Source organism: Rhincodon typus, chromosome 17 (genome assembly GCF_021869965.1).
Source record: "Rhincodon typus isolate 14 chromosome 17, sRhiTyp1.1, whole genome shotgun sequence".
NCBI lineage: Eukaryota > Metazoa > Chordata > Chondrichthyes > Orectolobiformes > Rhincodontidae > Rhincodon > Rhincodon typus.
This window is the reverse complement of record NC_063348.1, coordinates 41,993,944-42,006,768: the sequence shown is the minus strand read 5'-3', so window position 1 is coordinate 42,006,768 and position 12,825 is coordinate 41,993,944. Positions and strand designations below refer to the sequence as shown.

Here is a 12,825-nt window from a genome sequence, read left to right as displayed (position 1 = left end):
GTTCCTCCACCTCCACACTTGTCTCTGGCTCCAGCATCTGCAGTTCTTGCTATCCAAATTTTGAAGAGTTGTTTGAGAAGCACCATAGGATGCAACTTGCTTTTATACTTGGACAACTCTCCAAGTAACATCCTTAACTTCTGACTATATTGTCATTCCTTAACTGTCACTGGTTCAAAATCTTGGAACCCGATTCTGATAACACTAGGGGAACTGCAGTGGTTCAAGCTGGGTAGCTCACAGCCACTTCCAGGATCAACAATAAATGACAGCCTAGTGACACCTACATCTCATTAGTAGAAAGTTTGTTAGAACACTAGAAAAATCTCCCCTTTCAAGTAGGGGTTACACAGGAGTCAGTTTGTTTTGACTGATGGCCTTACACCAAATCAAATTATCTCCAGTAAACACAGGAGCAGTATGTCGCTGTTGCAATAATACATGCTGTATAATGACCTAACATGGGAGTGGAACAAGTAATGCTAAAAAACTAGAAATTCCTGCTATGCTAGATACTCATCCTTAATGATGCATATCCTACATTCCAGATAGAGTATTCATTCTTCAAAAATTAGGTTATTCATCATACCAAAAACAGTGAAACAAGTTCAAGATATGGAGGTAGCCAATTTCAAACTTGAATATATAATGCAGAAAAATGACATCCATTCAGAAGGCAATTCCAAATTCACTCATCTATCCCAAGACAGTCAGTTATTGGGATCAGATAGTAGGAACTGCAGATGCTGGAGAATGGGATAACAAGGTGTAGAGCTGGATGAACACAGCAGGCCAAGCAGCATCAGAGGAGCAGGAAGGCTGACATTTCGGGCCTAGGCCCTTCAGAAATTATTGGGATCCCCAGTTCTCAGAACCATACTGAGGGCATTATATACACACAGGTTGTATCCACCGTGTTTACTCATGCAATCCTAGTGGAGATGCACACATGGATGGATGGATAGAGAGATATAAATTGTGGCAGTTTTACCCTCTTGAAACTAGCTGATCATATTTAATGAACAAAGCCTGGATAGTAGGTCAAGGAAGCAGGGGTACAATTGCAGCTATATAGAAAAGAAACAAATCTTAGTGCTGAAAGTGCATTTGGCTCATCGTGTCCACATCAACCCACTAAGTTCCTGGGAGTGATCAACAACTTGTCTTGGTCTACCCATGTCAATGTGACGGTCAGGAGGAGGCTAAGGAAATCTGGCATGCCCACAAGGACTTGTACCAATTTTTATAGGATGCTTTACATGGTGCATTTATCTGGAAGCATCACAGAATCTTATGGGAACAGCTCAAGACTGCAAGAAATTAAAGTTGTGAACACATTTCATCTCACAAACTAATCTTCCATCCATTATTCCATCTATAACTACCTGCTGCCTCCTACCCTGATTTACTCTTCCACCAGGCAGAAATTTGAATACACATATGAACATATTCAAGAACATCTTCCCTGTCGTCTGACTTTTGACTGGACTTAAAATGTTAATTCTGACCTCTCTGCACATCTTCTGTGGCTGTAACACTATTCTACTACACTGATGAACTTTATGGAATGATCTGCCTGTATAACAAGCAAACAATTCACCATCTCTGTACATGACAGCAATAAATCACCTAGCCTGCACATACCTGGACACAAATTTAGCATGGCTACTCCACTTAACCTGCGTATCTTTGGATTGAGAGAAGAAGCCCACAGATAATGAGAACACATGAATTCCATATAGACAGACATCCACCCAAGGCTGGAATCAAACCCAGGTCCCTGGCACTGAGGCAGCAGTACTAAACACAGCCACCATGCTACCCTAAAAAGTGGAAATTAGAATGGTATTTCCCAGTTATGAACAGAGAAAGCTATTGTGATTTGAATAATAGACCCAATAAAGTGTCAAATAAAAGTCAAGACTACTACAGATGCTAGAAATCAAAACAAAATGCTGGAAAAAACATATCTGGCAGCATCTTAAGAGTCTTGTATGACTCCTCTTAAGAGCCATACTGATTCTAAGTGTTAGCCCTGCTTCTCTTCACAGATATGTTAGACTTGGAGTTTCTCCCAGCTTCTGTTTGTCATTAATTCAAATGGTATTTATGGATCTTTTCAAAAGTTATGTTAACTTATGCAGTTTTGATATTGATAATTTCTGCTGAAATAATCAACTGGCACTGATCAGATCTATTAACTTATTTCAACCATGGCCAGGAGCTTGCTGTTTGCAAATTGAGTTTCCCCAAATTACAACAGTGACTACACATTCATTGTCTGTAAAGCGTATTGGGACATCCGGGGATATAAAAAGTGTATTGCCCAAATTCAAGGGATAAGCTAGTCAGGGTCAGCCAAATTGTTTAAGATGTCAGCATTCCAACTACCAAAACAAAACCACCTAGCTCAAGGAAGGCACTCAAAGAAGAAATGGACTTGGAGGAAACTCCAGTAGGAAGGGACAATTCTTTGAGAATATCTGGTGCCAACAGGAAATACAGAAAGGAACACCAACAATCTCAAAGCCAAAGACCAATTCCACCTCCTGGAAACACCTGCCAAACAAATGTCAGAGATGGCTCTAGCCTTGGGCTCAGCCATGGAAGGAGCTGCAGAACCCATGACCAGTGACAATCTCACTCATCAACACATGACTGTCAATGTGGAGCCAGGGCATTACAGATGGCAGTATTTCAGAAGAGAGCAGAGCAACTATGAAATTGTCTCTGGTGTGTATACGTCGCAGCCTAAGGCTGTTTAATGTCACAGAACAATAATTAAAATTCCAAGAATTGTTGAATTCAGTTGTAAAAGCTGAACTTCAGGGTGTTAACTTGGAACTTGAAAGGTTTTCCAAAACTTTTCAAAACGCTACAGCAGTCTAACTGCTCTAGCTCTGCAAAAACAGACCATAATTACTTAAATTTTAACAAAATGTAACCTGTTTGTACTAGCACCAATTTTAGGCTTTAAGAACACATTATTGTTCCACTTCTAGTCATTTTAGGATAAGTCACCACAAATTGTTTCCTTTAGTGAAATTTGTTACAATTGTGTTATACTTACCAAGGAGCTCTGCAACTCCTGTATGTATGTCAAAGAAGTCATTGGTGAGGAGAGGCTCTTTGGTCTGACTGTAATACTTAGCAATAGCTTCAAAAAGCAGCACTTTGCACTGGTCTATGTCAGAGGACGATTCTGGAAGATTCCTGCTGATCTCTACTACTGTGAGGTCTGGGAGGAACTCCAACAAGTTGATTGCAGATGACAACCAGTCATCTTCCCTAGCAGGTGAAAAGTGAAAAAGTGTTGAATAGTCTTCAAAGACAAAGCAATTTCATGGCAAATGTTAGCTCAACAGGATCCAGTGGTATTTTTTCTTGTGCTTATGTATATTGTCTTGTACCAAGTTTTTTAAAATCCCAAGCCAGTTTCTCCATCCCTGCCCTTTAGTAGGGATTTTCACGGACAACTCTTCAGTCCTTTAAAAGAGGCAGTTCTCCATGAAAACACGAACAGGTTGTTCACTCACCTACGTCAGTGACCCCACCACCTCTACTCACATCAGCCTGACTAGAATATATAATGTTTATTACTTTGGACTGGCCTATTTCACTGCACTAAGGGTGTACCTAAAGCACACCTGCTGCAGATCAATGGAAGTGGGTGACAACCACCTTAAGAGGGCAACTAGATATCAGCAGGAAAAACCAAAAGAACTGCAGATGCTGTAAATCAGGAACAAAACACAAGTTGCTAGAAAAGCTCAGCAGGTCTGGCAGCATCTGTGAAGAAAAAAGTTAACATTTCCAGTCTGGTGACCCTTCCTTAGTTCATGCCAAGTATTGTTTTTGAAAGCACATTCAGGGAACACAGCAAGCATAAACATTGCTTAACTGCATCCCCAACACCACCCTCAGAGCAAGTGCAGCCATAGGCAAGGGAATGCTGAGAAGTAAGATGTCAGAAAGAGATGTGGTATGACAATCAAAGTCAATTGAATGCCTTAATACCAATTGAGATCAGACATGTGAAAACTGGATATTGTTGAATGAGACTACCCAAAACTAGAGACATGGCTGCATCACTTTCTGGTGCAAAATCTACAGCAGATACAAAAACACCCTGCCCAACCTCAATCTGCCTGGCTTTAGGCTTCACCAAGCCTCCTCCCTTCCTATATCAGATCTCCTTCTTTACTCCAACTACCTATTTCCACATGAACCAGGACCAGGTGGCAGCCATTCAGCCGTGAAACTGCTCTGCCATTCCACAAGATGGAGATCTGATTGTAACCCGAAGTCTACAATCCTACTTACCCCCACTGAACTTGCTTAACCAGAAATTTAACTGTCTTTGAATATTCAAAGGACTCTGCTTCCACTACCTTTGGACCCTCTGGAGAGGGTCCTTCTGAACAGATTCCAATGCATTTAAAGTAAACACATAGACAATATTGTGCAAAATATTCAAGATGCAGTCTAATCCATGCTTTGTACAGCTGAAGCACAACTTTCCTACTTTTGTGATCAATTCCAGCCCAACAAATATTTCTTCAACTTTCCTATTTTTTGCTGTATCTGCATTACTTTTGGAATTAAAGCAGGATTACACCCTAATCTTTCTGCAATCTCACTTTGAATATATTTTATTCTTCCTGACAAAAATGGACAACTTCACATTTTCCCCACATTGCACATATTCCATTTGGTATGTCTTTGCCCACTCAACCTAACAAGAAATTTGACCACTATCAAGTCGTCAAGTCATTATACAAAATCATAAACACAGTTATGGTTCCATCACTCATATCTTGCCAACTAGAAATTGACCCATTTATTCCCACTAACTAGCCAAAGTTTTATCAACAGTGATACGCCTACACTGAGTTTTTGTTTGCAGTATCCTTATCAAATGCTTTGGGAAATCCAAGGACAGAATGTCATTTCCTCAAAAAACTTAACAGGTTTGTCAAACAAGATTTCCCCTTCATACAACCTTGATAACTGTCCAATTACTGGGAACTTATCCAAAGCTGTTTTGGCTCCTTTAATAACAGCTAACATCAGTCATAGGGACAAGCCTAACATTTTCATTTCCTGCTTTCTCCTTCCTTGTTAAACGAAGGCATTGCATTTGTGACTTTCCAACTGAATGGGACCAAGCCCTGACTTGTGGCAATTTTAGAAAATTAAAACTAATGCAACCAATTATCTCACTAGTCACTTCTTTTAAGACTCTAGGACAAAATCCATCAGGACTCTGGCATTTAGCTTAGTTCCAACAATTCACTCAGTTTCACTTCTCCCATGATCGGGGATTTTCTGAATTACTCCTTCCCATTTCTTGCTTTATAGCTTCTGGGATAGTATTTGTATATTATATAGCAAGGACCGATGCTTGTTCTATTCATCTGCCATTTCTTAATTGCAAATTAAGAATTTTCCAGACTCACTACGTAGAACCAAAGCTCAATGTTTAAATACACAGAAACCTTGCCCCTATTTCTAGCCAGCTTTGTAATTTTAGTGATTTTTTACCATTTATATATTCAGCTGTTCTGGGCTTCCTCCCCCATCTTTTGCTGGATGATTTTGTTTGAGGGTCGAAATTGTCTTTAATCTTTACAGTCAAAGACAGTTGACAGATGCTCTGTGGGTCTTCTCTCCAAACCCCTCCCCACCTCCATAATGCACTAATACCATTGAATCGGAAACATCCGTTCAAAGTCTGCCACTACATCTTTATTGCCCTCCCATGGCTCTGATTTTACATCCTCAGTTTCATTCAAGTTTTAAAACACCTCATACCATTCCTCAAAAGTTCAAACACATTTTGGGTGCTGCTACCCAAGGATGTCCTCACTAGGAAGTCATTAATAAAAAAGAAATCACTTAACTTTCCTTGATGATTCAAGATATTGGCATGGCTGGCTGGGTTAGAATTGTTTGCATCCTTAATCACTTGATGTGGAGTTGGTAGTGGTGAGCTGCCACTCTGTTTACAGATAGAATAGATTCTGTTTGGGATGGAGTTCCAGGATTCTGACCCAGCAACACTAAGGAATGGAGATATCTTTCCAAGTTAAGTGGCTTGGAGGAGACACTTTTCTGTTGTGTTCCCATGTATTGCAGCCCTCATCGCCTGGATGGAAGTAGTGCTTTCCAAACCCCTGACTATCTAAGGAGCCTTTGAACTTCTGCACTGATGTAGATGGATTGTATGCACTGTTGCAACAAGCAGTTGAGTGGGAAGTGTACGTGGTGTCAATTAAGCAGGCTTTGTCCTGGATGGTATAAATCAAGCTTGAGTGTTGAAGTTGCACCTCACCTGGGCAAGTGAAGTGTATCCTATCATACTGTTGACTTGTGCCTTGTAAGTGGCAGGAAAACATTGGAGTTTCAGCAGGAAGTTACTGACTGCAACATTACAAGCTTCTGGCCTGCTCTTGCAGCCATTTGGCCAGCCCAGTTCACGGATTTGTCAAATTAACCCCCAGAATGTTAGTGAGGGATTCAGTAAGTTGTCCCATTGAAAAATCAAGGTGTGATTGTCAGATTCTCCCTTGTGGGTAATGGTTCTTGCCCAGTACTTGTGGCAAGAATATTACTTGCCAGTCCCAGCCTGGATGGTTTTGCTGCATTTGAACGTAACATTCATGAAGCATTCTAAGTGCTCAGCATCAATGAACATCCAGTTCATTGTGCAATACCAGTGTGGTGTAGCCCATAGCATGCCAACAAGGAGACTAACCCAAAAACAGATTGAACTCAGCTACCTTTACCCAGCTGACTTAGTTCATATTATAGATTAGAGCCTCCCATAATTATCACTAATTTTGTCAAGCTCCTTATTTCTTCCATTATACTCCATTCTACTTTGGTTACTATTAGGAAGCCTGTATGTCACCTACCAGGTCTTTAATTTTTTAAAGCCAAATTGTTTTTCACATCTTGCTTTCCTGAACTTTGATCAATCACTCCATTGTGTTAATACCAGCATTCAGTCACCTTTCTCCCTTTAAAGAGTTGTTATTCCTAAAATGCCCTGTACCCTTCAAGGTTCAGATCCCAATCCTGGTCATGCTATAGCCATTTCTCTGCAATAGCTACCAGATCTTCAGTTCTATTTATGCCATCATCTATTTTGTTTTGATGGAAGTATGCTCAGTTAGAGCCTTAGTTTTCTCTTTGTAAATTCAAGTCTCATTTGCTTGTTGAGAGATTTGTACCTATTTCCTCAGACAGACAGTTTATCATTTCTTGTCATAATACCCACCTCTCTGGACTCGAGATGACCGATATACCACATCCTCCCAAACTTGACCTCTTGATGCCATCATTTAGTTTAAAATCCTCTCCTAATTTTGCAGCTGACAAGGACAATTGTCCAGCACAAGTGGAGACCATCCCACTAGTATATCTCACTTTCCCCAGTTAAAGTGAAGTATTATTACTGCAGTTACTTCTGTGGTTGCAAACTCTACATTCTGAAGTTTTTGGGTCAAGTTTCCAAATTCTTTATTGGATTTAAAAAAAGATTCTCTTATTTTGACATCTACAAATATAACCATCTTCCTCATTATGTAGCCCATCAAACCACAAAAACTTTAGGTTACCCCTCAGCCATCTTGTCCAGAGAACCTCAGACCATCCAACTTTGATATTAAAGCTTATCAGCTCTTATCATTGCAATCTGTAATGCTACCTTCTCCATATTGTTTGTATTATGCAGATTAACTAAGGCTCCATACACATTCAACACAATGACTTCAGTCCAGAGAAGAACAATGCTGATAATTTGGGGATTTGAACCTCCTCTTAAAGTACTTTACAGCCTTGATGTGTAGGACATAACCAAGATTCTTGCATTTTCATTACTCATTTTTGTTTTAAAAAAGTGTTAGTCTAATAGATTTGGAAGACAAATATAGATTTGGACATTTTAAGTGTTAATAAATCTATCACTTCTACGCTGCCACATTGCTAGGTTACATTGTTACTTCAAGAAGTTAATTAAAAACATGCTGGATAAAAATCAGTTCATGAGGTAACTTACAATTGCTTCAGTGATTCACAAGCTACTAGCACTATAGAAAAAAATTGGCACTTCAGCATAGAGATCACATTACAAGCTTAAAAACAAATTTCAGTCCTTTCCCCAGTTGGAAGAGACTGCATAAAATAAGTTTTTTTTTAAACCTCATTTGTGGGATGTGGGTGTTGCTGGCCAGCCAGCATTTGTTGCCCATCCAATTGCCCTAGAGAAGGTGGTAGTGAACTGCTGCAGTCCACCTTCTGCGGGTTGATCTGTAATGCCATTTGGGAGGGAATGCTAGCATTTTGACCCAGTGACCGTGAAGGAACAGCAATGTATTTCCAAGTCAGGATGGTGAATGGCTTGGAGGGGAACTTAAGGTGGTGTTCCCATGTGTTCACTGCCCTTATCCTTCTTGATGGAAGGTCGTGGTTTTGAAGGTCTGAGGATCTTTGGTGAATTTCTGCAGAACAGCTTGTGGACTGTGCCAATTAAGAAGGCTGCTTTGTCCTGGACGGTGTCAAGCTTCAAGTGTTGTTGGGGCTGTACTCATCCAGGCAAGTGGAGAGTATTCTGCTCTTGTAGCCACTGGTTGTGGCAAGTCTGTTTAAGTTTCTGGTCAATGATAAGTCTTAAGATGTTGACAGTGGGAGATTCAGTGATGATAATCCCACTAAATGTCAAGGGGCAGTAGTTAGATTGCCCCTTATTGATGATCATCACCTGGCATGTGTGGCACAAATGTTACTTGCCACTTGTCAGCCCAAGCCCAGATCTTGTTGCATTTGAACATGGATGGCTTCAGTAACAAGAAGTCACAAATGGTGTTGAATGTTGTTCAGTATATAACCCCACTTCAGACCTTATGCAGGAGAGAAAGTCATTGACCAAGCAGCTGAAGATGGTTGTGCCTAGGCCACACTACCCTGAGGACCTCCTGGGGAGATGTCCTGGAGCGGAGATGACTGACCAACAACCATGACCATCTTCCTACATGTCAGATAGGACTCCAACCATCAGAGATACTTTATTGCCAACTGAGCTAACTGATCCTTGGGTAAACAATACAAGTACTGGAAAAGAAAAGTGCTCTTGGTGCATCAGTTCCTTCCCATACCATACAGTGCTTTTACAGCTACTAGCCTTTAGCATTCACAAAATGGCAGAATACTGGTTAGCATTAAGACAATTACAATTCTGGAGGAAGGAAGAATGAAACAAACAATGAACAGACAGTCCTACAAATACACACCGAGAATCACTGAAGGCCTTTAGAATTTCCCGGTCCAGAAAGTTGCTTGTTATGACATCAGCATTGGTGCTTGAATTCTGGAGCTTTGTCTGATGCTCTTTTCTATCCAATAGAGAATCCAAGATTGGGAGATCAATCAGCTGTAACAGACGTAGAATTGTTTGCTCTTGCCATACCTCTTCAACCACTGGGATAAACAAATTAAGAGATTATGGTTGACATTAAGAAAATCAGCCCAAACCATCGAAAGAGTTTGAGAAACCACCATACAATTCACCCTAGAACAAAGTTTTTCAATGAATCTTTCAGGAACATGTAGCCATGAAATGTCAATACAAAGTTTACAGCAGAGCTATTCATTGCACACAAAGGAATCTTGTAAAGCATCAAAACTGAAGTGGGTAGAGAAGTGTGCAAGTGTTTATGATGCGTAATGATAGAAAGTAAGATTGTTAATCCTGAGGGCATTTTAAAGAATGTATTTTGTAATAGCAGTCTAGATATTGTAGAAGTCATAACTGAATACTTTGTGGTTGTTTAAAAATTTAAGTTACAAAATTTAAAAAAGCTTTGCTCATTCATACAATAGGGGGTTCAACAGTTGAGGGAAATTAGGTATCAGTTGTAGCTGTGGCCTTGTTAATGACATCCAAATTCAGATAAACAAGGTCAGTTACAACCTGCCAAGTGCCATTTCTTTTGATTAAATCAAAAACTTATACACATCCTGGTTTTGCAGATATTGAATCTTGAGAAGTAATCTCATATGATGCATTTACACCAGACTATTGTGCCTCATATTCTAACACAGCTTAGTGGAAAAAAGTCAACCCTCCAAAAGCTGACAGTTTAACAGAAGCTGTAATCTGTTATATTATTAAAAGCTTTAAAGTAAAATGGTTAAGTCACTCAGATGCAGCAAGGGACACAAAGTGAAAGTGGCACTCAGTTCAAGCAAGCATTCAAGTTGCAGATACTAGAAAACCAGAACTAATAGTGGAGGAGAAATTCACCAAGGAACCAATACAGCTTTTCTTCACAAGAGATCAATCAATCTAGTTTATGATGTTGTTCTTTTTATTAAAAAAAACTCTTCAGTACAGAAAAGTCAGCATTTAACTGGCCTTGAAGGTAGAGGGGGGCAACTGCAAATCAGCATTAAGATTCTCCCAGTGTGCTGTTCAGATCAGGTGTAGGATTTTTGATAAATGGTCAAAAGGCAAAGTGCTACAGTGCTCAAGTTGGATGGTGAACAGGTCTTGCAGCCTGTGGTCCACCCCACTACATCTGCTGCCCTTGCTTAGGAACCCTTGGGAGTAAATGCTGAAGCGTCAGCAAACATTGATTGACTTGATCTCAGTCTTGCATTACAATTAACTTTTATACCTGAAGCTGGAAAAGGAAGAAACATTGGATGAAATTGAGAAAGCAATTTCTGCCCCTCATGTTTGAGCACTTCTAAAAAGAGAGAGAGTCAACAATGACCAAGGAGTATCAAATATTGTATGATAGGCCATTAACCACATTCTTTGTGCTTGTATGCAAATTATTGCTTGGGAAACTTGGCACTCCACTTTGGAAACATAACCAGTGTGCTTCTCTAAGCAGAAACAGACCAGAAAGGTTTGCATGAGTGATAACTGCACATTGTGACCGAGACAACTGGTTCACGTATGAGTCCAGACCATGTAGAATTCCTGTTAGTCGAGATGAAGAGTTTTTCTACTGAAAGGCAACCTATCATTGTTTCATAGTCTTGATGTTGTCATTCAACATGAGCAATACTTACCAGCATGAGGCAATTGTGAAGTTTCAATGGATGAAATTGTTACAGGTTTTAAGCTCAAATTACTGAACAGTTCTTCTAATGGACTGTCAGGTGGGTTGTTACCTGTAGAAAAGGAAGTTGGTTCTTGCCTTAAAAGAAGGGAAAAAGAAAGATTTTTAAAGACATATTCATACAACTAAGTTAAATGGACTATGTTAATATGAATATCATAGTTTAGATTTCCCTTCAGTTACTTAAAGTCTTTAATGTCTTAAAGTTTAATTTAGAAGGGTCTGTTCAATCTATCTTTGCTGTAGAACACCAATTATAAACAGTACGCCATTGATTAAGTTTCCAACCCTATCACATTATTCATGCGAAAGACATGGACTACTTGTACCAGCAGTTTGTGAGCATTAGGAAAGGGTTGCAAATCTCAGGCTTTCATTTTATCCTTTCACTTCCCAACATGTACTAGATAAACTTACAGATCTGTTAATAGAAAAAACAAGATCTTGGGCTAATAATTGCTCTGATATAAAGTAACAGTGACTGTGAAACTTGGATTGTTAAAAATCCAGCATCCTTGCTCATTCAGATCTTTTTCAGACTAGATCCTAAGGTGCATAGAGCAAGGGCTAAACAAATTGCTGTATTGAGTCAAAGCAAAGAGATTTTGACAGCAACGGATAATCCATGAATAAGTTTACCAGAAACACCTACATCCATAGAACCAAGTGACTAAGAAAAAAAGTGTAGAGATAACATCTTACACTATTGATTAGCACATCTCACAGTAGAGCAAAGTGTGTTAAACTAGAAAACGATGAACACACTCAGGTCCGACAGCATCCGAGAAACATCAAGTCAACCACCTCATCGGAAATGAAGGTCTTAACCCCAAAAAGCCAAAGGTCTCATCACGTACAAATGCAGCCTGACCAGCTATTTCCAGCATCCACAGTAATTTTGCATTTGTACCAGTAAAGAGTTTAAACTTATTTTGAATACCAACACTAAGTGGGTTGAAAAAAAACTACGAAAGATGGATTTCAAGTCAAGTCAAGTCAAGAACCAGTGAGGGGTCATTCAATAAAGATTGATCAGCATATTGTCCAAATGGTGACGAGCCAGGAACTATGGAGCAAACAGACTTGGAGGTGCGAGCGGGGAAGTGACTAAAAGCTAGCACAAGTATGAGCAATAATTTTAAAAAAGGTTAATGGAATGCTGTTCAAGGGTATACTTTAGAGTAAATACATTCAGTTCTAGGCACTACACTGCAAGAAAACCTCAGCCTGGGAGAAGGAATTCACCACAACCACCAGGTCTGAAGGTGTTGACTAGATTTTTATTCCCTTTGAATACAAAAGGATCACCTAGTTAAGGCATTTATGGGGATTGACCTGGAGTCAATAGTTTCTGTATCCACCCTCATTCTTGAGGAGTTTAGAAAAAGGGAACAACTTCAGATTTGGCGCTAGGCATTATCAGAAAGCATTTGTTCATAAAAGGCAGGATATATCAAGTATATTTCTTTCACTTTCATAGACCTGCCCGACTTCCACCTCACCCACCTAAGCTAAAAGGCTTAGTAGGGAGGAGAGCCCTGGTGGGTTGCCAATTGAAAACAGAACAAAAAATTGATAGAGATAGTAGGAACTGCAGATGCTGGAGAATCTGAGATAACAAGGTGTAGAGCTGGATGAACACAGCAGGCCAAGCAGCATCATAGGAGGAGGAAGGCTGATGTTTCGGGCCTAG

At 39.8% G+C, this 12,825-nt stretch overlaps 1 protein-coding gene across 2 annotated transcripts in view; it reads right to left on the bottom strand.

Annotated features, from left to right (window-relative positions):
• Positions 1-12,825, bottom strand: part of depdc7a (DEP domain containing 7, paralog a) — a 40,199-nt gene that overhangs the window by 14,327 nt on the left and 13,047 nt on the right. For both annotated transcript variants that reach the window (XM_048607032.1, XM_048607033.1), the window contains exons 3-5: positions 11,083-11,210; positions 9,294-9,480; positions 3,071-3,288 (exon numbers count right to left, since the gene is read on the bottom strand). In XM_048607032.1, the coding sequence (XP_048462989.1) occupies positions 3,071-3,288; positions 9,294-9,480; positions 11,083-11,210 (533 nt within the window). The remainder of the gene's footprint in view (positions 1-3,070; positions 3,289-9,293; positions 9,481-11,082; positions 11,211-12,825) is intronic.